General features: G+C 31.8%; 7 protein-coding genes across 7 annotated transcripts; 4 read left to right on the top strand and 3 right to left on the bottom strand.

The window, feature by feature from the left end:
• The first annotated feature begins 789 nt into the window (after positions 1 to 789).
• On the top strand, positions 790 to 1687 carry F4817DRAFT_352896 (uncharacterized protein). Its single transcript, XM_049305281.1, has 2 exons — positions 790 to 1010; positions 1070 to 1687. Exons 1-2 carry the CDS (start codon positions 966 to 968, stop codon positions 1520 to 1522), a joined length of 498 nt encoding a protein of 165 aa, XP_049154195.1. The 5' UTR covers positions 790 to 965; the 3' UTR covers positions 1523 to 1687.
• Positions 1688 to 4905, bottom strand: F4817DRAFT_352894 (glycoside hydrolase family 92 protein). The gene is made up of 6 exons (XM_049305280.1): positions 4371 to 4905; positions 4297 to 4310; positions 3732 to 4166; positions 2720 to 3683; positions 2514 to 2663; positions 1688 to 2453 (listed from the first exon to the last, which is right to left on the bottom strand). Exons 1-6 carry the CDS (start codon positions 4574 to 4576, stop codon positions 1814 to 1816), a joined length of 2409 nt encoding a protein of 802 aa, XP_049154194.1. The 5' UTR covers positions 4577 to 4905; the 3' UTR covers positions 1688 to 1813.
• Positions 4906 to 6482: 1577 nt separating this feature from the next.
• On the bottom strand, positions 6483 to 6904 carry F4817DRAFT_320795 (uncharacterized protein; the record flags this gene model as incomplete). Its single annotated transcript, XM_049301223.1, has 2 exons — positions 6483 to 6691; positions 6748 to 6904. 2 exons carry the CDS (start codon positions 6902 to 6904, stop codon positions 6483 to 6485), a joined length of 366 nt encoding a protein of 121 aa, XP_049154193.1.
• A 2458-nt stretch (positions 6905 to 9362) lies between these two features.
• Positions 9363 to 9692, top strand: F4817DRAFT_320794 (uncharacterized protein; the record flags this gene model as incomplete). The annotated part of the gene is made up of 1 exon (XM_049301222.1): positions 9363 to 9692. The coding sequence occupies one exon, from the start codon at positions 9363 to 9365 to the stop codon at positions 9690 to 9692; it is 330 nt and encodes a 109-aa protein (XP_049154192.1).
• A 1233-nt stretch (positions 9693 to 10925) lies between these two features.
• Positions 10926 to 13052, top strand: F4817DRAFT_362252 (beta-lactamase/transpeptidase-like protein; the record flags this gene model as incomplete). Its single annotated transcript, XM_049306509.1, has 9 exons — positions 10926 to 11063; positions 11097 to 11451; positions 11508 to 11621; positions 11682 to 11785; positions 11819 to 11937; positions 11994 to 12086; positions 12201 to 12775; positions 12985 to 12987; positions 13018 to 13052. 9 exons carry the CDS (start codon positions 10926 to 10928, stop codon positions 13050 to 13052), a joined length of 1536 nt encoding a protein of 511 aa, XP_049154191.1.
• Positions 13053 to 13972: 920 nt separating this feature from the next.
• F4817DRAFT_295618 (uncharacterized protein) lies at positions 13973 to 14929 on the top strand. Its single transcript, XM_049299737.1, has one exon. The coding sequence runs from the start codon at positions 14081 to 14083 to the stop codon at positions 14624 to 14626; it is 546 nt and encodes a 181-aa protein (XP_049154190.1). The 5' UTR covers positions 13973 to 14080; the 3' UTR covers positions 14627 to 14929.
• On the bottom strand, positions 14709 to 16110 carry F4817DRAFT_295644 (uncharacterized protein). Its single transcript, XM_049299738.1, has 3 exons — positions 16085 to 16110; positions 15689 to 16028; positions 14709 to 15636 (listed from the first exon to the last, which is right to left on the bottom strand). The coding sequence occupies exons 2-3, from the start codon at positions 15951 to 15953 to the stop codon at positions 14792 to 14794; spliced, it is 1110 nt and encodes a 369-aa protein (XP_049154189.1). The 5' UTR covers positions 15954 to 16028; positions 16085 to 16110; the 3' UTR covers positions 14709 to 14791.
• Between the last annotated feature and the right edge of the window lie 10764 nt (positions 16111 to 26874).

Here is a 26874-nt window from a genome sequence, read left to right as displayed (position 1 = left end):
AATTAATATAATAACAGTTATTATAATAGTTTTATTTCGTATTGGTTTTTTCCTTTTTTTTTTTTTTTATTACGTTATTTTTTTTTATTATTTAATCCGTACAAATACCTTGTTATACTTACATATAAAGTTTAAAAAATTATTTATAATTAAATTATATTAAATATTTTTAAAAAAAAAATTTATTATTAACTTTATTTATATTGTAATATTATATATAAAACGGTTAAATAATTTAATGTTTATTACTTTTTTTAATTTAATTATATTATAACGTAATTTTAATAAATTAATTAAATTACGTGTTATAAATTAAAATAAATATATTAATTAAATTATATAATTATATATAAAATGGTTATTTATTATAAATAATAATTTATTATTAAACGTTTTTTAAAAAAATTACCGGAAATATTAAAAAATATAAAAAAATGTTTTTTTTATATTAAAATTTATATATAATTATTGTAAAATAATATAATTATAAAGTATAATTATATAAATTTTTTATTTTTATATATATTATATAATTTAATATATTATTTTATATATATATATATATATTAAATTTAAAATTATAATAAAGTTATAATTTTTAAATTATAATAAAAAAGTTTTATTTTTAAAATAATATTTATTTAATTTTTATATTGTTTAATATTTAATTAATATAAAAAAAAATAAACGTGGTTTATTTATATAAAAAATCAAGACTTTAAAAAAGTAAATACTTTATTTAAAACCATTTAAGTAATTTTAAAAAATACTTAGCTTGCTCATTATAATGAAAGGTGTTAAGGCCCTCTTTTTGTTTAAGCGATGCTCTTAAATAGGCTCCAATCATCTGGTACCTATTAATAAAAATCTTTATAATTTACCTACCCAGTTTGCCCACTCCTAGCGCCGACGAAGCTTGATATACGTCAAGATCCTTATGTAACATTGTTAATCTGCGGCTAGTCATGCCTGTCTTCTCAGTTTACTGCACTGCCGAGATGCCAATTCCAGTGAGCATTAATACTATCTCAAGCTGAACCATACCTACTGATGTCACGCGGGTGGAAAGGTAGTAGAAAAGTTCCTTCGCGATGCACTTGCTGGAAGCAATGACTTGGCCCCAAATAGCGATCCTTGTCTCGCCATTATTACAATGGCAGATGACGTGCCCTCTGGGGCATCAAAGCCACCATTGCAACCATTTACCTCCCCATTTTTAGGACAGTCTATAGAAGATATATCTCGTCAACTGAATGGGGCTACATACTTCGCTATCCTAGACGAGCGATCCGCGCAGGATGAAACGGTGATCCTGGGTGAGCATAGAGACGGTAAAGTTGAGACCGTTCGAGTCACCTTCTACTCGGCTCAGTCTCTACTCACTTCATTCTACATCGGTACTTTAGGTTTCTCTGAAATCCAACACATTGCGGCTAAAGAAGGAGGTGTTTATAAACAGGAGAAGCCCGAGGGTAGGAGGAAGGGCGGGTCGGCTCCCCGGAAAATGCTTTCGTCTCGTTGATGGGGATAAGAAGCGAATAGGATTTCTCCATGCTGTGTTTGGGATAGGAGGGATTGCTGCTTACTTGGGAATGCTATTGCAGGAGCCGAAGTGTATTATCACTACATTTGAACTAACCTAAGCTACCCATTTCCTATATTCTAAATAAGATAGGAATTATTTCATGTAACTGTGTTACATGCAGGTGACTAGGACGATATGTTATGCCTATTTTACAGGGATATATAACTGTTGCAAGTCTTGAGTGTGATAATTTCTCTCACCAAGTTCATCCCCGTGTGCGTTGACATGTCAAATTTCATAATGACCAGGACTGGGTGGTACATCGCCAGAGTCCCACGCAGTCCTCTCGGCACCAAGCTTAAATTCCAGAAAGCTGTCCTCTCCGTTAGGCCGGACTATATCATCATGGCTGACCCAACTTTGGTTCCACGACTGTCCGTTGACTTTCAAGCTCTGTATATACGGCCCCTCGTCTAACCCTGTAGCTCCGATGCTTAAAACAGCGCCAGACTCCCCAACGCTCACGGTGATATTCTCGAATCGTGGGGAAAGGATTAGATACACCGGTTGCGTGACAACCGGGTAGAGACCGATCAAATTCCAGATTAACCAGCTGCTCATCGCGCCGGCATCATCGTTCCCAGGGATCCCAGAGGGCCCCGTATTGTAGAATTCATCTACTACCTCCCGTGATCGCTGAACTGATTTATGCTGCCGCTTTGGAAAGTAGTTATACAAGAACGGCGTCATGAAGCTGGGCTCATTACCTGGGTTATAGATAGTCGTGCCGGCGCCATTCCCGCCTACATTAGACCCTGCAAGACCCGGTATAAACATGGTGTCTAGTCTTGACTCCGCTTTCGTTGGGCCCCCCATCCGAGAGATCAATGACTCCATGTCAAATGGGACGGTCCAGCTATATTCCCACCTTTGAACGATGAAATTAGTATATATATGGCTTTATTAGGAGATGCGTAGGGTTACTTACGGAACACCCTCGTAGGTTATACTACTCCATTCGCAGGCACCGCATGATATTGGATCGTAATCCTGATAGCTGCCATTCGGCCACGTGGGCGCTAAGAAACCGGTGAAATTCAGCGACGTTACGTCCGAGGCCCATGTTCTTTGCCAACCCCTATTAATCAGATTAGCAGCTTTTACTAACTCTCCCTAGCAGCAGCAGTAACTTACGCAGAAGCATTGAGATATTTCGTAGCGTCGTCCGGCGCTTCTCCCTTGGCAACTTGATATACCGAGAAGTCGTTTAATGAGTACTCGACAGTCTTACTCAGAGATCGTCCAAAGTTCGGGCTAACATAACCGTATTGCCTCCAGTCTCGAAGTGCGCCCCGGCCTTCCTTCGTACTACCTGTCAAATCCTCTGGGTCGAAATTATTGAAGGGCAAGTCATCTGCGTCACTCTTCATGGCCGCATAACCATCTGTCCAATTAATACCGCCTCGAAGGCCCTTCACATAAGAGTCGGCCAGCACATTATCGGCGTTAGAACCGCCTTGTACTCGTCCGTTGAAGTTGTGACTTCTCCCGTCCGGCATAAACCCTTCGAACCGCCAGATGTCTATTAGAGCTTTAACGATCTCAATTTGTGTCTTCGGTTGAATTAACACGTAGAGGGAGTGGAGGCATCTGAATGTGTCCCAGATAGTATAGAAATCATCATAATATGGTTCATTTGATTCCCAGTATGGATTGTCTCCGGTTCTGTTCGAAGGAAGTAGGTGGGCATGGTACATAGCCGTGTAAAACATTTCCAACTGGGTGTGGTTCATCGATGTGACGTCGATCTTCGAGAAGACGTCCGAGTTCCACTGGTCTTTCGCGGCATCTCGAACATGCTCTAAATTCCAATGCGGGATTTCGTCGAGGAATTGACACGCCTTGTCTGTCGAGACCCAAGATACGCCAACTTTGGAATTAACTGTTGTGACGTTTGGGGGAAACTCGAACAGGGCCCCTACCCGGTCTGCATATTGGTATCCTACGATTCCACCGTCGATACTAGTGTCATTGGTGAAAGTTGCTGTGGCATTCTTTGTGCTGGGCCAGTATGGGTCTGTTGCTTTACCCGAGAAGAGTTGAGACTGTGATGGGGTAGAGTCGAATCGAGCACAGAAGTATACTCGGTAATCACCCCCTAAAGCTTGTTAGCATATCAGGTATAAATGATTTCGCAGTAACTGACCAGTAGACCAACCCCCTCGATATACACCATAACCCGAATAAGAAGTACCGTCATCGCTACGGTCGATTTTCCCATTGCTATAGAACTGTCCTTTGTCTCCAGTGCTGGGGAGATAATGACTAATGTCGACCAGAATATAGCGTCCATCTGAATTGTTAGGGTATGTGTATCTAATTATTCCAGCGTGCATAGCAGCACTCATCTCAGAAGTGACACCGTTCTGCAGTTGGGTCTTATAGTATCCGACCTCAGCTACGTCTGGGGAAACTCGCGGTTGCATATAGGTCATATTATCTAGTATATTCACACCGTCAAGGCTCGTAAGGGGCATTTGAGGTATAAGTCCGTAGGTTGGTGCTCCACCTGTGCCGCTCTCGTGTAACATCGTGATGGCGGTGACATTTGAGTCTGGAGTATAGCCGCCGTTCGCGGTAACTGAAGGAATCAAAGTGAGAAATCAATGAATTACAAGCTGAGAAGCCAATTTATGTATTATAGAGGGTTTTCTCTTGCCCATCTCGTTCTGCGTATATCTCCCAAATGTCACTATTGGAGGTAAACGTACATGAGACATTCAACCTAATTCGGCATTAGCAAAAGGTCGACGCCAAGGTCTCCTCACGATACAAGAATACATACTCGGCAGTGTCAATCCCAACTTTAACAGCGCCAAAAGGCAGACTGGCTCCGGGAAATACATTGCCAGAATTATAGGATGTGCCTGGGTCTGGGCCCTCGGTGCCAATGAAGAGATTTACATGCTGCGTCCTGTCCTCCGCGCCGGCTGCGAGGTGCTTAGTGGTAAGCACCGGGACGACAGCAACAAGACTCCAGAGCAACTTCATTGCTAAAGGCTGCGGTCCTAAATGCCTAATGGAAATGTTGTACGAATCCAAGTAGCACAGATCTTAATGCTGTAACGAGACCTGTCACAACTTAAGTCTGGTAGGGAGGACCTTGACGAAATTATTACGTAGAGCTCCAATCTATATACCGATAACCATGTGTATCATACCATCGAGGTCCTTTGTTCAGACTGCTCCCTTAGATCCCATGACGGGACTCATGCAAGTTGTATGCTCTCTTCATACAATCTCCAATCTCAATTAACTCTTCAACCATGCTACCCCAGATGACTCCATAAAATTCCCCGCAATACCCCCAAGCTTCTCCCATCTTATGGTGGACGGTTAGGACATTTGTGCCAAAATCAAGAAAATAGGTCGGGGCTTTCCAAAAAGGGTAATATAGCAGGTGCACAGTATATTATGCAGGGTATATATAAAGTAAAATATATAATTTTTTCATTATTATTTATTAAATAAGCATAATTCGGCCAATTAAATTAAAAGATTTAATTGTTAATTTAAATTTTTAATTATTTTATATATATAATACATTTAAATAATTTTATAAAAACAATAATATAAACGTTATAATTAATATTATTTTATAACTTTAATTAATGTAAAAACAATAATTTAAATTACATTTAAATCGGCTTTTTAACTATTGTTTTATAATAAAATTAAATAACTTTTATTTAAAAAAATAAACATGTAATATTTTTTAAAAACACTTTAATTAATAAAGTCATTTTAAATAAACTTTAAATACTTTAATAATAATATAATATTTAATACATATCGTATAAACATATAGTTTAATCCATTACTTTCGCATTAATTAAAGTTATAAAATGATATTAATTATAACGTTTATATTATTATTTTTGTAAAATTATTTAAATATGTTATGTTATATGTATAAAACAATTAAAGATTAAATTAACAATTAATTGGTTAATATTAAAAATTAATAATAAAAATGGCCCGGATAATAAAGCCTATATAATTATTTATATAAAAATACATAATTTTTTAATATTTTTACCAATTTTAATTTAAATTACATATAATTTAAACCGTAATTTTTATTATTTTTCAATTAAAATAATAATGCTTTTTACAAAAGATTTAAATAAATATTTATTAAGTTATTATAATATAAAATAAACAAAATGTATGTATTACCTTGTAAATTGTGTACACAGGGCAAATAGTAGAGTTTATACTATACCCCTAGCGCTACTATACCGTATTAGACATAGTGCCACCGACTTTTTCGATTTTGGCACAAATGTCCTAACCGTCCACCATACATCCCCTTGCCTTTGAAGATCCTCGCTAAGCCGCTTCCGGCTTTCATCGCTACCAAAATTCTGGATTTGTCTTTAACCTCTCCTCGAAATTGGAACGTCTTACATGACTTAGTTCCCGAGCGGACAGCAAATCTCAATTATTGACGTATACTACCTTTCGTGGGGTCCTATCACATCAAAGGACCATAGTCCTTAGCCTCAGCAATCAAATCTTAAGTGTTACGACTTTATGGATAGCAGCATTAAGCATCGCGGGGTATGTCTTCGAGTTGTCCCACAGCATCGGGTCCGAGCGACTTCCGTCACATCCGATGTCATTAGCAATCTCATTGATACCGACGATATCTTTTCGGCCATGTCTCGGAGTTACTATATTTCCCTGATGGGGACTTCTCCCATGTAGCACAACCCGTATAGATATTCTGACCTTTTAGAGGTGATGTGTAGGTAGCAAATAGCATCCTCTCCAATTGTCGTCACCGCGTCGCATCCCGGGTGGGTTAAGATACGTGACGGCGACATAATGTCTTCTATTCGTCACAGCCCATCGGTTATAACCGGTTCTCAACACCAGCTTGCCGGAATTTCGCTCACTGTCCGCGGACGTCTCCGTATGTCCTCCATAGAGACCATCCGGCCAGAGTAGCAAAAGCGCCCCAATGACCGAAGGCCTCCCCCCTAGCTTCATCTCCGCCGTAAAGCCAGACTACGATACCGTCGCCCAATCCCGCAAGAGACATGACGCCCGTCATGATCGTGACAGCGTCGTCGTATCCGTGATATTGCAAAGCTCCTAATGCTAAACCGTATGTGGTTTCGCGGATGCCCTTTAAATGAAGTACTGGGGATGCGTACTCCTCATCACCCGTGTTGTGTTTTCGCCGGTGCGCGGGGTTCTAGCGGTAAGCCGAAGCGGCGGTATTCTACTTCCGGGCGTTAAGAAGCAGTGAATGCCAAGAAACACACTTCCGGCCCCGATGACGTAGACGAGTATAGGTGACGGAGATGGCATATTGAATCCGGTTTATTTCTTCACGAAAATTTTTTTTGTGGACTATATGGAATATTTACATCGTGTCGAGTCGCGCCGCCTCTATATGTTGGGATAGGAAATAATAGGGGTTAGCTACGTGGCCGGGTCTAACATATTACTCGGAATGGCAAGACGCCGGAGATAACAGCTATGCCGGGGTCCACACCTAAAATCCGGTTCCAGAGACGAGAATTGATGGCCGTTAATTTGCTTAAACTCTTACAACTGAAGTAAACTGAATGAAAAGCATCTCGGCTGTGCTCTCTGATAGCTAGGATGATCAAGGTACTCTTACGTTGATGATTCCATTGTTTGAAACTGTAGCCTGGACTACTCAATGGTTTCGGTCCACTTGCAGTTACAGCCTCACAGCTGACGAATGTCATTTTCGACCATCCTACGGTAGAAACAGTAATGATACGCGTGTCGATATCCTTTCACTTTTACCTAGTGTATGGGATTTCCGATAAGATATAGATCCATTCTACCATCTGATCCTGTTTTCCATACCTATGATCTTACATAAGAGAACATAACCTTTTAACATTTCTATGCCAGATATTTCGTAGACAAAATCTTGAGTGGTAGGAAAAGCGGTTAGCTATTAAATTATTGAATAGCTAACGAATGATAGGTAAATGTGAAAGATCTCTGAGACTACGAAGTAATAACGTTGGTGAATTCAGTAACCGAATTACGACAGCAATCTTATATTCCGTATTCTACTTCCTAGTGGATATATATAAAGATAATACTTGTGTGAATGGGGAGCATGAGTGACCCGACCTATGCCCCGCTCCCCACCTGACCTCACCTAACCTGTGCAGGGGCAGCTTGTGTGAGAGACCTGACATGACCTAACCTGTGTAAAAGTTCAGTAGACCTATGGAATAAAATTCATTTTACCTATGGACCCCTACCATAAACCCCTACCATTTAGCGAATTTTTATAAGGTATATTTATATATAAGGCGTAATTGCTGTATAGCAAAATAAATACTATAATAGCCGCTGTAAAAAAATAAAATAATATCGGTAGAGTGAGTACTCACTAAGTACTCAGTAAGTACTGATCAATGGCTAAGTTGGTCTATAAGAAAGTGAATATTTAGTGAGTATTTAGTGAGTACTGATCAATTAGATTATAAATGGCTAAGTTGGTCCATAGGTAAGATGAACTTTATTCCATAGGTCTACTGAACTTTTACACAGGTCAGGTCATGTCAGGTCTCTCACACAAACTGCCCCTGCACAGGTAGGGTGGGGAGTGGGGCATAGGTCGGGTCACTCAGTTCCCCGTGTGAATGCGTATTTACTAGTGCTGAGATTATCTCATTCGCTTCGTACCGTCCCTGGATATTAAGTTAGGTAATAGGACTTGTAAATGGAAACGTCAAGCCTCAATAAACTAGTCTCGGAACCCTTAATTTGGTAATGGTCCTAGGTCCCGGAAGAGTTCGTAATGCCCACGTGTGGATGTGGATAAGTAACGTCCGTGCGGGTTATCCGTCGAACGACGAAACGAACGATAGAAGAATAAAAACAAGTCGTCTCCACTAGGCTAGAGCTTTACCTTGGTTAAGCAGGCCACCGGATCAGACGAACGTAGGCAATATTCTAACAAAGTCGGCCCCAGCGCGATATACGCGATGTCGTAAGTGCTGACTACATCGGGGGAGACCCGCGACGTGGAGACATGGATAATACCACCGAGCTGGGTGCGTTAGTTGCGACAAGGCCGAGCTTTGTTAACCTGGCTGCAGATCCTCTGACGGACAGGGACGCAGGCTTCGTTATCTTTTCTGTTTCTTAATCGAATGAACGCTGGTGGAGTAACATTGGATCTGGGGTTGAGGCCGCGATGGCGTTTCAGCGTAGAAACATAAAACTAAGGCTGTCGATATGAAGTTGACTACATGTGATTTTATTCGAATGCGTATGGATGAGGATTTGCATCATGTAGTCTTCTGCAACGATATAATAAGCCATTCAGGTGAACTTTGATAATAGTATACGAAAGCGTTTCGAGAAATACGTAAGTTCGTTTTGGTCTGATGTGAGGTCTTGTTGCAGGGGTTCTGATATTGTATCGCATCGCCTTGGCGCACTGATTCACACAAGGAACTTGGTTTCAGATCCACGCTATGACTGGCCGATATGAGACTCTTTTGCTTCACGATCTCATACCCCTGTCTGGTCTCCCAGTCTCCTTAAGATGTTTCCTCTGATTATCGATCATGTTCCTTGTATAAATGAAAAAAACTGGGAAGATCACTTCTAGCTATATGTAGATCCTCAACCGCGCATCTATTGAAGATCTCGCAAAACACTCTCGTTTACTATCACGATACTTGATATTTCTCTCATTGAGCCACTCTTCGTCAAGATCCACTCATTTAAACAACTTAGAGTGAGAATACACCGTCACATCGCCATCATGAAGTTCTTCGCCCTCCCTAACGTCGCTACGATTCTCGCCGTAAGCGCCTCACTTGTCGTGGCTTTACCTCTCGAAGCCGAAGCAAACACAATCAACACAATTCGGAGTACCACAAGCAACGACTGCTCTATGGACAAGATAAGAGCATGTGTTGCCGATACGGGGCTCGAGAGCACGATATGTTTCAAGCAAGTATGCGCTGGCGTACAAGGAACACCGAGGAAAACCAAACGCCAAGAGGACCAATGTACCGAAGAAAACCTCCTCCAATGCGCAGTGATGGAATGGCGGGAGGCCGAAGTGTGCTTCCAAGAATTCTGTCTGTAAAGCTACCGCAGAGCGTTATATGGATCGGAAAGATCAGAGAAATTTGAATTATTTCTCCGAGGACATGAATGCGATTACTCAGAAGGAGGAAGAGACGGAACTACAACTCACATATCCCTCATTTAAACCGCCATTCGATGGAACGGAATCGGAAGGTTGTCTGTTTAGACCCCGAATATCTTCCAAGTTTAAGCAGCAGCATTCACATAACCGGAGACATATTCTATGGAACTCGGGGTTTCGGCCACTAGACGGAGTCCGCAGTTTTTGAACACGGATGAGATGTGGACCTCATTCATTTGGATTGTATTTGTACTGTACTTTAAGGACGGCAGGGTCGGTCTTGGAGGACGCTTTGGCATGTCTGATGGCTGTTACGATTATATCTGCAAGCAGAATTGAATCAAATAAAATATTGAGATACCCCTTATGAAGATCGATTTTTATTCATTAAAGAACCGTAAACTATAAGCGTGTATATTTTTATAAGTTCATAAAATAGTTGGGTCCTATTTCAAAGCCGAAGAACTCGATCTACAAAATGGTTCTAGAATTGATCGTTTACCTTATTGCTACCTTGCGAACGGGTCGACTGGGCGGTAAGCAACCCCTGTTGATCACTAGAAAAAGCTGAGCTTCGTTCTCACTGGATTCGCTTTCGTCGTCAAGACCGCTACCCAAGGCCATGCCGAATTCGTACCTCTCGGTTCTCGGATGAACAGGCTACGAATAGGTGAGAACATTCCTTCATCAAATTTAGCAACTAAGAAGAATATAAGTGCCTAAAATCTGTAGTACGATCTGGACGTTTATGTCCGAAGGAGTAACAAGCTGGAGCATACTACTTAGCTAAAGCTGACTCTACCATTCCTTACATAGCTACCTAAGTAAAGACTCGCGCAAAACTCCCATTACACTCCCATTCGTCATATTCCCAGCGAGACCCAACGTAGGAATGTAGCTTAGTGGCACTTTAGTAGAAGCAAAGCTATCAATTGGCTAGAGCTTCATCCTACTCCAAGCTTGTCGTACGTTGTATTCATGGCTCAGCTCCGGATCCGTGTCTTCTCGGAGAATAAATTACGAATACGCAATGTTCGCTCTTTGATTCTCCACGTAGTTGATGGAATCTCTCCTCTTTAGGCACAAGTTTTGGGCTTGAGGCACTTATATATCTTCCTTACCTATGTAACTACCTGCAATTAGGTACAGACACCGGAGTCCGGATACACCATGCGACTCTTAAGAGTATCCCCTTTATTGGCGGTGCTGGCTCGCGATGTCCTCGCGGCTAAAAATGGCTACTGTCCGCCTCTGGGACCGGTCCTCCCGGCGCCGACGAGTCCGAGCTCCAACCCGGTAGTCCAGCAAGTATTGGCAGTACTGAAGGGGACCCTAGACTAGTACGCTGTGGCACTCTTTGACGGCACGACAGTGTCCATCGGCGTAAAGTCTATTCACGAAGCAACACCCTTGGTCGATATACACTACCAGTCGCCGGATCTAGATCCGCGAGGAACGAAGCAAACAAATGCCTCGACCGTCTATCGAGTTGGAAGTGTGTCCAAGCTGTTTACGGTGCTGGCGGCTCTCAAGACCGAGGGTGTCCGAATGGAAGACCCTATCACCAAGTACCTACCACGACTCAAGGAGCTTGAGAAGCGAGAAAGAAGCACGCAAGATCAGCTCGCTACTGTTGATTGGGAAGATATTACGCTTCGAGCTCTAGCATCACACATGAGTGGAATTGGACCGGACCGTAAGAATCTCATGTGAAGAACTGCACTCACTCTCTTAGCTAATATATCGGTCAAGTTGTAACCGACATGACAAGCCTCGAGGCCGACTGGACAAAGCTTGGACTTCCTCAAGCTCGTGAAACTCTTGGCTGCCGTGGTTTCCAAGGCGTTGCCCCTTGTAATAAAGAAGGTCAGTAGACGGTATAACCCGCCTTACCCCTAGGTAACTGCTCTCATACGTGCGCACTAGATTTCTGGGAAAACTTTGGGAAGCGGGATCCTACTTTTGCACCATATACCACCCCTATGTATTCAAATACGGCTTTCTACTTGCTCAGCTTGGTCATCGAGTCGGTATCCGGGCTGCCTTTCAACGACTTCGTCTAGAAGAACATCTTAGATCCTGTTGGCATGACAAGGACCTCGTTGGCGAAGACGGACGACAAGCTCGGTGCTATTTTCCCAAATTATACGACATGGGACGATATTCTGGGAATCGACGATCCGTAAGTGTATATGTGTGATGTTGTGCATTTGACTGGTTATTGACTAAAGGAAACAGGGCTGGGGGATTCTACTCGAGCACGGAGGACCTCATCGCCTTTGGCGAAGCAATACTAACTTACAAGCTTCTCTCACCATCGCAAACCCGCCAGTAGCTGAAACCCGCGACATTCACCTCCTCATCGGGCCTCTTCATCGGCACACCATGGGAGATCGCGCGCGGCGACAAGCTTACCTCAGACCAACGTCTGATCGACGTATATAGCAAGGCAGGCGACCTCGGCTCGCACCATGCGATGTTCAGTCTGATTCCAGACTACGACCTCGTCGTAAGCGTGCTTATTACCGGGTCTCGGGCCGGCCCTGGAACTACACAGATCATAAGCTCGCTTGTGACGCAACTATTACTCCCGGCTATCGAAGACGCTGGCAAGGAAGATGCTTTGGCTCGGTTCGCGGGTACCTACCGGGACGAGCAGAGAGACTCTAGTATTACGCTAGCTGTTGATGATGATGGGCCGGGCCTTGGTGTTGCGCATTGGACGGTTCGCGGCGAGGACGTGCGTGGACATTGGCTTCGCTATCTTACCTCTCCAACCGACGATACCGGGGGAATTTACGTGTCAATGCGGCTGTATCCGTCCGGCCTGAGCACTGGCTCGAGAACGGCGTGGCGGGCGGTAGCTCGGCTCGCAATGCCGGAGCAGCTTGCTCAGATGGAGGCGCTCTTGTTCTGGCCGCAGGGTAGCTGTCTGACTTGGGCTTTGACGGATAGAGCCGTGTACGAGTTCAGTGCGCTCGAGGAGATTGTTTTCAACTTGGTTGATACAGAGTCGGGAAGTACTGCTGCGAGTGTTGACTTGGTTGGGTTTCGGACGACGTTGCAGAAGACTACATGGTATCCGGAGCAGGTGTGCTTGAACTTGAGGATACCGAGCTCGATTTTTGAACATAGTTCGTCTAATCTATGTAAGATTTCGTACAGTTGGGACTCACCTTACTTTGGTGTACTCACCTATGAGTTTAAGAGGCTATTATTATTATCTTAGGTAGTAGGTCTGCTTTCTAAACCCCTCTAATAGACTATTTAACTTACTGCCGATATCCCCTAGAGTAAGATCTAGCTTCAAGGACTACGTTGAGCTCACCATCCACCCAGCATAAACTTATCAAATATTTTCGCACAAGCAGCTCCTTCACAAGTTTTCTCCGTGCGCATTGATGGGTGCTCAGTTGACTTTTACACCAGATCCTGTTGACTTGGCAATTCCTTGGTTTCTTATTACCTCGCAATCACCACTCCCAACTTCCAAGAAACAAAAATTCGGTACCGCGCTTTTCTACTCCCTGTGACCACCTTCGCAGCATTCTATAAAACCTTGAGTACCTAATATATATATCCCGCGCAGACTTGATGTAACCCTGCCGGTAGCCGTAAATAAATTACCTGTTATGCCGGATATGTGCTTCCGCCGGGTTCCAGTTTCTTGCATAGTATGATAATGCATCATGCAGGGTCTATACGAGCATGAAATGCTACCCACCTAGCTCTCTCGGCATATCGTAACCGGGTACCGGCAGGAACTTCAGCATTTTATTGTAGTCTATAAGAGTTAGTCAGAAATGATCACGAATATTCGAAAGATTTGGCAGAAAATCTGTATTGAACTTTTGGAGAGCTAGTCTGTTCATGTATTGCAAATGGCCATCCCGTGGCCCGGGTATCCCGCCCAAAGTAGAGTCCCAGGCCTCTTGTGGTGTTTTTTTACCCCCCAATTTCTCTGTAATCGTATATGTACAACGTGTTCGCGTGTTTCCCTCATCCCATGCCAGGCGGACAAGCCTGGCTATCTTGCTTCTCTTATTTGAGGGGAGAAAAAGACGCTCCCGAGCGCCCAATAGAGAAATGAATCGGAGGACTTGCTCTTAGAATATATACACCTGAAGAATAATATCGCTGATATAGAAGAAATGGCCATAAGACAATCTAGTCTATGGGCCTAGAAATGAAGTGTCTGGACACTGTCCCGCAGAAAATGTGGCGCCTGCGTCACTGCCTCTTAGTTCGTTTAGAACTTAAGGTTGGCAGTTGTGCATGCACACAATCCCTCAGGTGTGGAGGTCACTGTAGAGGTGACTACACTGATGATGGTAGACGTAGCACCACCGCCTACGGTTTCGAAGACAGTTGTGGTGCTGCCACCTCCACCAATAGTCTTGGTGACGGTAGTTTCACCCCCGCCGACCGTCTTAGTGACCGTTGATGGTACCGAATCAGTAACGGTGACGGTGGATGGCTTGATGGTTTTAGTCTTGGTGACAACCGACGGCGCGGAGACCGTAACAGTAGACTGGACGATGGTTGTGATACCCTCTCCACCGCCAACAGTCTTCGTAACGGTCGACTCGCCGCCACCGCCGACGGTCTTGGTAACCACGGACTCACCAGGTGCTGAGACCGTGACAGTAGTATCACCACCTCCGCCAACAGTCTTAGTGACAACCGAGGGTGCTGGTGCGGAAACGGTAATGACGGTTGTCTTAACATCACCACCACCGACGGTCTTAGTAACAACTGATTGGGCGGGGCCCGAGACAGTAACGGTCGGAGGGGTGATAGTCTTAGTCTTGGTACCACCCTCACCCTTTCCGTCCCCATTGCCGACGGTGATTGTCACGACAGGCGGCTGAGTAGCAGAAGACTTCTCTCTAGGGTTCGAGACTGTTACGGTACGAATGACAGCTGAGGACGAGGAGCCAATGTTCAAAGTAGTAGTGATAACCGTCTCAATAGGGGTCTCAGATGAGGCAGAGTTAGTCACCTGGGAATGTAATATTAGTAACTGCTCGAGAAGCCTAGGGTAATCTAAAACTTACAGTCTTGGTAACGATACCGGTGCTATCAGAGACAGTCACGGTAATGACGGAAGGCTTGTTACCACCTTTGTCGCTACCGTTACCATTACCATTACCGTTGCCGCCACCATTTGTGGGCGAAGCGCCATCTGTAGTGGTAGTGACGCTGGGGACATCACCGCCATTATCACCGCTTCCAGAAGGCTTAGATCCCGTCTCAGTGACGGTAACAACAGAGTCGGTAGGGCCAGCGGGGGGAGTTGCGGTAAAAGACTCCATGATAGACGATGAGATTGATGGGGCTTCGGTGACCGGGCAGACAGTGGTAGTCACACCGATGACGCTCGTTATAAGGACAGTCGAGTAGGCGTCTGGTGGGAGCGAAGTAAGGCCTGCGGTATCGGTGGCAGCCGGGCAGTTAGTGACCGTAGATGCGCATGAGATGATCGTCGAGACGGAAGTCACGCTGACCGTCAGCGTCGTCAAGGGGACAGTTCCATTGAATGTGGCATTTCCGAACGTAGGGAACGGAGCAGTTGTATTTAGGAGCGGCGGAGACGTGATGGTCGGGCCAGCAACGTCGGTTGACGTAGTGCTGTTGGCTGCCAACACGGAGCTGGTAATGTCTGTCGACGACGTACTACTAACAACATCCGTAGACGAAGTACTGGTAATAATGTCTGTTGATGAAGTACTGGTAATAATGTCTGTTGATGAAGTGCTACTGACTGTAACAGTTGAAGTAGTAGCACCTGTCGATGAACTACTGCTGATTGTCACAGTTGATGTGGCAATGTCTACTGACGAAGTGCTGCTAATGATATCGCTTTCTGTCAAAGTCGATTCTAGTCTCCCTGTTAGCTTAATTCACCTCGTTAGTCTTCGAAAGGTTCGTACCACTTATTGTCGGAGTGTCCGAAGTAAGAGACTCAGAGGTAGTAATACTACTGCTGACCTCGGGAGAAGAGGTAATAATACTACTGCTAGTCTCAGAAGCAGAGGTGGACGAGTCGAATACAGACGTAGTGATTGTGCTCGGGGCAGCTACGGTTGTGGTTGAGTTCACGAATGTGATATATCGCGGGAATTGCCGTCGTGCCGCTGCTCTATCCGCAAGCAGAAAGAGGGCGACGGCCAAAGCATCTTTTCTTCTAAACAGCATATTGAAAACAAACCGGTGTATATATCCTGAAAAGGAGTGACGAAAAAAAAGGGGAAAGGAATGGCTAGCCGAGCCCTAGAGAAGGAAAGCTCAAGACTGAGAGAAATGAATGAATGAGAGAAAACACCTACCCGTGATGTGTAACAAAGTGATAGGACGAGGGGAGTCTCTGGCGTTTTAAGACCTCGTCGTCTCGCTCTGTGGTTGACCCAAATTTACGAACTACTTGCTCCATGAGCTTAAAATATCTACCTAGAACATGGGGAACCGTGGTAGCCAAGGGTTCGATAGAGTAGTATCGTATCTCTTGGATCTCTTGGTCGTCGTTAGGTTTAAACTTCCGAGTAAGAAATGTGAAGAGGACGAGTCTCCTGTCTCGTCGACGACCAATCTAACCCAGACCTGTACCCCGGGTCGAATCGAGCATTCGCTGTATGAGTCTGGCACAAAATGTTATAAACAGCATTGCGGCGGCTTATTCTAGCTAAAGCCAATTGCGAGATCAATCGTGCCTCATTATTTGATTCGCGGATCGTACGGATGAGATATCACGATAGGGAACCCGCACAAGATCATTCTATAAGTTAGATGTTAGAGACTCATTTTCTATTACGAGGAGTGAAAGGATTAGGTAAATTCGTGGCGTTACCCCATTTAAGGCAACTGGCAACGTGTAGATGGGCCTATTGTTATATAACTGTTTCATAGTGGCAGTGCATTTCGAATCCATCGCTGAAGCTATACCGAAAAGCAATAGGAGGATTCGTTTGAGATTTGGGAGTTCCCGGGCACAGAAGCCCGAGTCGCATTCATCTTCCAACCTCAGCTAGTCTTGTTTACATTTACTCGGATGTTTTACGATGAGTTCTAGGTAGGAATATAGAGGTCTAGGCCGATTCTAGGGTTGACGTTGATAGATAGATAGATAGATAGATAGATAGATGAGGATCAATGGACGGACGTCGTATTGAAAGCATGTATTATATAGATGTACTTCGTACCTACGGACATCTAACCTCTACCCCAAAGGTAGGAAGCAACAGAAAGCATGCTTACCTTATATTAGGTACCTGTAAGTTACCTAATGTACCTGCCCCCGATATTTCAACTCTAAACTCCGGGTAACTGCTAGGTACATACCATAGCGGAAGAGGGGGGTTTGGGAGAATGATTCCAAAATTGGAATGGTTCCGTACGGCGCAACGTTTTTGGGTTTTAAAGGCTTTAATTGGTCAGAATTTGGGAATAGTGGGTCGTAGTCCCCACTTTTAAAATCTTATTTTACAAAACCCGTTTTATAACTGTAAAATTATTTCATTTTATATAATTGTTTTTATTTTAAAAACGATTGTTTAATTTTAATTTAAAAAAAAAAAAATTTTATAAAAATTTCGAAAAAAAATTTTTATTTTTTTATATGTTAAAATTTTACTTTTTCCAAAGTAAAAGTTATAAAGTTTAAAATCGAAATAATTTTTATTCCGAAATAATTCGATAAAATTAACCATTTTATTTTATTAATTTAAACGTTAAAACTTTAAACTTTATAATTAATCGTAAAATTTATAATTATATAAACGTAAAAGTTATAAGTTTAAAAACCAGTTTTTTTAATTTTCGACTTTTTTTTAACTTTTACCTTATTTTTTCACGTGAAAATCACGTGAAAATCACGTAAATATTAAAATCGTTTTATTTTATAAAATTATTTTACATTTTAAAATTATTTTATAATGTTAAAATGCATTAAATTGATTTTATTATTATTATTATTATATAAAATAATTTTATATTTATAAAATCATTTTTTTAAACTTTTTTTTTTCGTTATAATAAATAAATATAATAAACTATTAATGTAATTATGTTAAAATTAAAAAAATTAATTATATTATATTTAATAAAATAATAATAACATTAAATATATAATATAAATTTAATTATTTACATTATATATTTTTTATAAAATAATATATATTTTTTTTTAATTTTATATTATAATAATTTAATTAATATTTAATTATATAAATATTATTATATAATTATTTTTTTTATAAATTTAAAAAATTAATTAATAAAATTAAATATTAATATTTAAAATTTTTTTTTTTTATTATTTAAATTAAAAAATTATATTATTAATTTAATTTTTAATTATTTTATATATAACATATAATACATTTAAATAATTTTATAAAAATAATAATTTAAACGTTATAATTAATATTATTTTTATTATAAAGTTAAAACCAAAAAGTATTATTATTAAAAAATGATGTTTTAAAAAACTTAAAATATTAAATCATTATAATAAAGCTTTATTTATATATATAAAAAAATGAAAGTTTTAACTTAAATATTAAATTATAATATTATTTAACAAATTGTTAAATAATATTATAACGTATATTACAGCTGTAATAATATTCCTTTTTTAAATAAAACATTTGTTTTAAATGCTTTAATTTTTATTACTTCCATTATATTTAAGTTATAATTTTTTTTATTTTTTTAGTTTTTTTTTTTTAATTTTTTCCAATTAATAAACCATTAAAGTTTAAGCTTTTTTAAGTTTTTATAATAAAAATTTTTAAGTTAACTTTTATTTTTAATTATATAATCTTTACGATTTTAAGTAAATTTATATAATATTTATTAAATTAAAAAACTAAACATTTTTTTTAATTAATTAAAAATCTTTATATTTAATATTTTTTTAAAAAACTATTTTAAATAATTATTTTTAATATTATTATTTTATATTAATATTTTATTATTTTTATATTACTTTTTTATATAATTATTTATTTTAACTTATTTAAATAAAAGATTATTAAAAGCTTTTATAAAAAGTAATATATAAAATATTAAAAATATCTTTACGTTTTTAAATAATTTTAACAAATAAATATTATTATAAACTTTTAAAACTTTATATAAGCTTTATTATTTATTATTTAATTTTTAAGCCGGTTGTTTAATTTTAATATTTTAAATGTTTAAAAAAACTTTGTTTTTAAATTTATATTTAAGGTAATTAATTTTTTTATATTAACGTAACAAGTTTATTATTATTATATTTTAGTTATAATTTTTTTAAAATAAATATTAATTTATTTTATACATACAATTAATGTATTTGTTATAAAATATTTTTATTATTATTAAATAATTATTTCCGATAATATCGACTTTATAAATTTAATACTTAATTATAAATAAAATTTATAATTAATAAAAAAAGGTAATATTTTTATAATTTTTAATATTAAGTTATTAATTGTAAATTTTATTAATAATAATTAATTTTTTTAATTATTTTATAAAAATATTATATAATAACGTAAATACGTTTTTATAAATATATTAAAACTTTTTAATTAATTATTTATTTAAAGATAAAACGTTAAAAAAAAAGTAAGATTTATTTTTAATTTACGGTTAAATTATATTTAAAAGGTTAATATAAATTAAATACTTTAATTATTTATAATAAATATTAAAATACCATATAAATTTTAAACTTTATAAATAAAAACGTTTATAAATTTTTTTACCTTTAATAACGTAATTAAAATAAAATACTTTATCTTTATAAATTTATCAATTATTATTAAAATATGTTTATATATAAAACCAAATTTAATATATTTTAATAATAGTATTATATAATTTATACCTATATTTTTTTATAATATAAAAAAAATTTTAAAAAATTAAAATCTTTTTTAAAATACACTTTTAAATAGTTTAAATCAAATGTAATAATAATAATTTTTTACATATTAAATAACGTTTTTATATAATTTTAACTAAATATAAAAGCATGATATTAAATTTAAAATCTTTATTTTTCCCAGATGTTTTACCGGGGTTAAATCGTGGTATTAAAAAAAAATTTAAATTTTAAGATTTTTATTTTTAAAAACAAATAAACAATTTTAATAATATATTTTTTTTTAAATTATTTTATAATTTAAAAATTATATTTATTATAATTTATTACGTAAATCTTTTAATTAAGCTTTTTTTATTACGTTTTTTAAAATAAAAATTATTTATTAAATTAAAAAAAATTTTATATATACGTTATTTATTAATGCGTTTATAAACGTGTTTATATTTAATTAACATAAGGAAAAATTTTTATTAAATTTATATTAAAATAATTTGTTTAAAATCTTTTTATTTATACGATTTTTTATAAAAATTATATAATATTTATTATTAATCTTTTTATTATATACAAATTTAAATACGGTGCCGGAAAAACAATTTAAAACGTTTAATTTATTTACTTTTAATTTAAATTAATAAATAATGTAAAAATTAAAACGGTTAAAAAATTTAGTTTATTTAATTTATTTAACATTTAATTATTTTATGGTTATAAAATATTATAAATTTTTATGGTTAAAAAATATGTTAAATTTTTTTAAATTTTTTAATTTAAATTATTATTTTTTTAAAATTTTTATAATAATTAAAAGTTTTTTATTATAAATTTTGTAATTATATTTTTATATTAAATATTTTAATAAAAATTAAACTATAAAATGTTATTTTTTATTATTATTTTTTTATATAAACACATTTTTATACGTTTAATTAAAAACGTTTATTTCCATTAAAATTTTTTAGTTTAAATTATAATACGTTAAAATAAATTTTGTTAAAAATGCCTTTTTTAATGCGGTAAATGCAACTTATATTTTTTTATTTTTTTTTTATTTTTAAAATATACCAATTTTTATTATTTTTATTAATGGTTTAATAATTTTAAAATATTTTTTTATAAAACGTTTATAAAAGTTAATAAAATTTAAAAAACTTTTTAATTTTTTTAAATTTTTAAAATTTTTTTATTAAAAAATAACGTTAATTTTATTAAAATATATTTTAATATTATTAATAATAATAATTAAGTTAAAATATTTAGTTTTTTATACGAAAAATTTATTTTTATTAATATTTATTTAAAAGTTTATTTTATTAAAACGTTATAAGATTTTTTAAATATATTTTATATATTTTTTTTTAGTTTTAAAATAAATGATTATATCGTTTAAATAAACCAAATATATTACGTTTAATAAATTAAATAAAATTTAATTAATATATAATTAAAAATATATTAAAGCGTTTATAAATTTAAATAATATTATTTTATATTTGTATAATTTATATTTTATAATAAACGTTATTTTTTATTTGTTTTTTTCTTTTAATTATATACGATTAAATGTGGTTATTATATTAATTTTAAAAAAAATTTTAACGTTTTTTATTTTTTCCAAAATGTTTTATATTTGTGGAATTAAAAAACGGTTTTTAATTATATTATTATTTAATTATTTATAATTTACGTATAATTTAACTTTTTTATTTAATTTTTTAATTAAAAATATTTTAAATGCAATAAGTAAAATAAATTGTTAAATAAATCTTTTATTTAAATATTTTTGTAAATATTTTTGTATAATTTTTTATTTTTTATTATTATATGGTTAAATTTTATAATAAAGTAAATTTACGTTAAGTTTTAAATTAATTTTAACATTATTAAAATAATGTAAAATTAATTCGTTTATAATTTTCTTTTAAAAAATGTATAATAAATCGTAAAATTTATATAATATTTTTTCGCGTAATTTGTTATTTATGTAATATAATTTACCTTTTATAAATTTATTTATATTTTCTTTTAAAATTTTATTTAAAAATATCATTTTTATATAATTATTTATAAAATCGTATAATTTTAAATTAAATTGTTTTTTGGTTTTTTTTATATTAATAACTTTTGTAAATATAATTTTATATAATTTTTCCGGTATTTTATTAAACTTTATTTTATTTATAAAATCTTGTATAAATTTATTAAAATTTACAAAAGTAATTTTTACGCTTTTTTAATAATAATATATTATTATATTAATAGTAAATAATAATCGAATTTAAAGGTTTTTTTCGTTATTTATTCCGTTTAATGCAAAAATTTTAACAGTTTAACCGGTAAAACTTCCGCGTAAAACGTTAAACTATAAAAAACAACATTATTTTGTTTTTTTTTCGACAAAAAAAAGCTTAAAATGGGGTTTTCTTTTTGTAATTTTTAAGTTAATTAAAGGTTATATATTAAAAAGTATTTTAATATATATTTTTAAATTTATAAATGTATTAATCGGTATATTTATAAAACTTATAAAAATATTTATAACAGTTAATTTAATAATTATTTAAATTTATAAAACGGGGTTAAAAGTTGTTTTAATGTAATAATAAATTAAAATGTTTTATATTTATAATAAAAGTTTTAACGGTAAATATTAATTTATATAAAACGAAAAATTAAATAAAACGGTATTTATGGTTTAATTAATTTTTAAATTATATTTACGTAATTATAATATATTTAATATTATATTAATATTTAATTAAATTAAATAAAAAAATATAAGTTTTATATAATTATTTATATAAATAATAACAAAAGTAACTTAAGTTATTTTAAATAACTTTAAATTAAAATTAAAATATTTATTCGTTTAATTATATTTTTTTAATTATATTATTTTTTAACCAATTAAACTTTTATTTTATTTTACATTTTAAATATTTTAACTTTAATTTAAAGTTTTTTTAAAACCCGTTTTTTAAAAAATTAAATTTATGGTATAAAAAATCATTAAAATTATTATCATAATTATTATAATGTTAACGCGTTTTTATAATAAGTAATAAATTATATAATTATTATTATTAACTTTATTATTAAATTTATTAATTAAATATATATGTTTTAAGTTAAAATTAATTATAACATTAACCGTAACATCGGTTGTATCGGTCGTAACATGCGTTATAACACGCGTTAAAACATGGTATTTAAAAAAATAAAGTTATATAAATATATAAAAAAAAAGCTTGGATAATAATATTATTAAATTAAAGTTAAAATAAAAGATATTTTATACATAATATTATATTATTAATTAATTTGTTAATTGTATTTATTGTTAATTGTATTTGTTATTAATTATGTTAATTTTTTACCATTTTTTTTACCAAATGTTTTTTTTAATGTTAAAGTTTAATATATAATAACGTAACGTTGTATAAATATAAAAGAAATTAAAAAAATAAAAAATAATTAATAATAATATTAAATCATTAAAAAAAAAGCTTTTTTGTACGTTATTATAATTTATTAAATTGTTAAAAACGTTGTTTTTTATTTTTTATTAACAATTTTATGCCAAATGTTTTTTACGGGTTTAAAGTAACTTTAAACTTAAATTTGTAAAACGTTTTATTTATAACTTATAAATATAATTACACGGGCCATGCGTTACGTGGCGTTTATGGCGTTAATAAACGTAAACGGGCATAACTTATTTATAAAACGAATTTAAGTTTAAAATTACTTAAAATAAAACTTAAGTAATTGTATTTATAATTATAAATTAACCATTTTTTAATAATAATATTTTTAACTTTAAAAAGTTTATTATTTTTTATTTTTTTATACGTATTTTTTATACGTTAATAAAACCTTTTTTTAAATATTTAAAATTTATAAAATAATATATTTATAAATTTAATTATTTATTATTATTTAAATATTTAACAATAATAATAATTTACAACTATTTATTTTTAAAATATTAAAAATTAAAAGTTTATTTAATTTTATTAATAATAATTTTTAAAACTTTTTTATATAATTTTATTAAAAAGTTAAACATTTTTTTATTTTTTAATTTATTTTATTTCGGTAAAAACGTTAATATTTAAAAAAAAAAAAATGCTAGTTTAAGATTTTTAATATTAATTAACGTAACAATTTTAAAATAAAAATAATTAATAAAAAAATAATTTTTAAAACTGGTAAAAGGTTTAATTCGGGTAATATTAAAAAAAAAAAATATTATTATTATTAAAAATATTATTATTATTAAAAAAAATACATATTACCATATTATTTACCAAAATAACCTTTTCCCGTTTTTTAATTATATTTTCGTTTTATTTTTTATTTTTGTTTTAAATTATTTTTTTATTTTTTTTATTTATTTTTTAAATTTTAATAACTTAAACTTCCGGTTTTTTTTTTAAACAATTTTAAACGTAATAGTTTAAATTATTACAATAAAAACAATTGTTAATCTTTATTTATTTTTATTTTTTAATTTTAAAAAATTTTATTTATATAAAATTTAAATTTATAAATTTACCGTTTTAATTTTAATTTTAATTTTAATTATATAATTTTTAACCGTTATTATATTATTTAAATAAAAAAAACTATTTTATAATTTTTTATATATTTTATAAATTATTACATTTTTTTATAATATTAAAAATAAATTTACTTATTTATTAAATTTATTAAATTTAAATAAAATAACTTAAATTTAAATTAAATTAATTAATTTATTATTAATTTAAAATTAAAAAACTAATACTTTTATAAAATTATTATATTTTAAGTTAAAAATTAATATTATAAATTTGGAAAAAAATTTAAAAAAAAATAAAATTTTTTATAAATAACTATTAAAATATTACTTCGTTAATTACGCAAATATTGATAAAATCGTATGTAATAATTAAATTTTCCATTAATTTTTTAAAGGTTTTTTAAAATTAATTAACGCAATTAAACTTTTTTTTTTTAATGACTTTAAAAATAAATCCGGTAATTATAACCGTATCGTTTAACAAATAAATAATTACATACAAAATTTTATCAGTTTTATTAATATAAAAATCATAATTTATATATAATTTAATAATTAAAATTTAACTTTAAATTTTAAATTTTTATTATTTTACTTTACCGTTCCCGTTTTTAAAAAATATAAATAAATTTATAACATATAATTATTTTAAATTATTAATTATAAAAACAAAAATAAATATCTTATAAAAATTAACGTAAAAATTATTATTATTTTAACTTAATTATATTACTTTTATTTTTTTTTTATTATATTTAAAAAAAAACTTTTATTAATTAATTTACTTTTTATTAAACTTATATTTAAAAATTATATAATTTACTTTTTAACCAATTAAAAATTTTATTTACATTTTTTAAATTAATATTTACGTTTTTAATTTTTATAAAATTTTTTTTTAAAATAATTATACCATTTATATTAACTTAATTTAACATATTATAAATTATAAAAAAACCGTTTATACAATTATTATTATTGCTTTAATTTATTATAATTTATAAATAAAAGTTAAAAAATAATAAAATTTATTAAAAATTTATAATTTTAACATTTAAAATTTTTTAAAATTTAAAATTATAATATTTTTTAATTATAATAAAAAACTTAATAATTTATTATTATAAATATAAATTATAAAATATAATATTAAAATTTTACCAAAAAAAATTAATTTTTAAATAATTTTTTAAATTAAAATAAATTTAAAAATTAATTAAAATTATATATAATTACTTTAATTTTTTAAAATCTTTTAATTATATATTTAATTTTTTTAAATCTTTAAATTATTATTAAAATTATTTCATTTATTAAACAAAAAAACAAATAAACTTTATATTTAAAAAAAAAACATTATATTATTATAAAATTAAAACCAAAAAATATCATTATTAAAAAATAATATTTTAAAAAACTTAAAACATTAAATCACTACAATAAAATTTTATTTATATACATAAAAAAATGAAAGTTTTAATTTAAATATTAAATTATAATATTATTTAATAAACCGTTAAATAACATCGTAACGCATATTATAATTATAACAATTTTATAATTTTAATTAATATAAAAATAATAATTTAAATTATATTTAAATCAGTTTTTTAATTATTATATTATAATAAAATTAAATAACATTTATTTAAAAAAATAAATACGTAATATTTTTTAAAAACATTTTAATAAAATCATTTTAAATAAACTTTAAATATTTTAATAATAATATAATAATAATATATATTATATAAACATATAATTTAATCCATTATTTTTGCATTAATTATAATTATAAAATAATATTAATTATAACATTTAAATTATTATTTTTATAAAATTATTTAAATATATTATATATTATATATAAAATAATTAAAAATTAAATTAATAATAATAAAATATAAACATAATGTTAATTATATAATAGTTAAAAATTAATTTCCCGGTTAATTAATTATTTTTTTTAATATAATCACTTTTAAAAATGATTATATTTAAATTATAAAAATAATTAAATTTAAAATAATTACCGTACGTACACGATTATATTTTATTATAATTATATTATTTTTAAAATATTAATATATTAAAAAAAAATGGTTTTTTAAACATTATTATTAACGGTAATCACGGTTATTTAATCGATATATATTATATATAAAATTATATTAAATTAAATTATCGTTATTATTTAAAAGTTTAATAATATTAAAAAAAAATAAAAAAATAAAAAAACTTTATAATAAATAATAAATTATAAAACTTTTAACATATTTATATATATAACATAAATATAAACACATGTAAAAATTAATTAAAAAAATTACGTTAAATTATATATTAATAAAATTATAAATTACGCGTTTTACCATTACATTACAAGGCTATTACGATTAAAGTTTACCGTATTACAATATATATATATATTATAAACTTTTAATTAACTTGTATATACCCGGGGCTAACATTATGTTAAATATTTAACATCGTGTTAAATTCCTAACATTGTTGTGGACATAATGGCTACCTGGACATCGTTAACAGGCCTGGCAATTACGGCGAAATAAACAGTACCTCTGACATAATAAATACCTTGACATACTATCTATTAATACTGACTTGTAAATACCTGCAATGAAATCGGTACAACAAGTCTTGCTGACATTGTATCGACC

The sequence above is a fragment of the Daldinia loculata genome (assembly GCF_022478755.1).
Source record: "Daldinia loculata strain CBS 113971 unplaced genomic scaffold F4817scaffold_88, whole genome shotgun sequence".
NCBI lineage: Eukaryota > Fungi > Ascomycota > Sordariomycetes > Xylariales > Hypoxylaceae > Daldinia > Daldinia loculata.
Note: the sequence above shows the minus strand (reverse complement) of the source record. Positions and strands in the feature narration are given on the sequence as shown.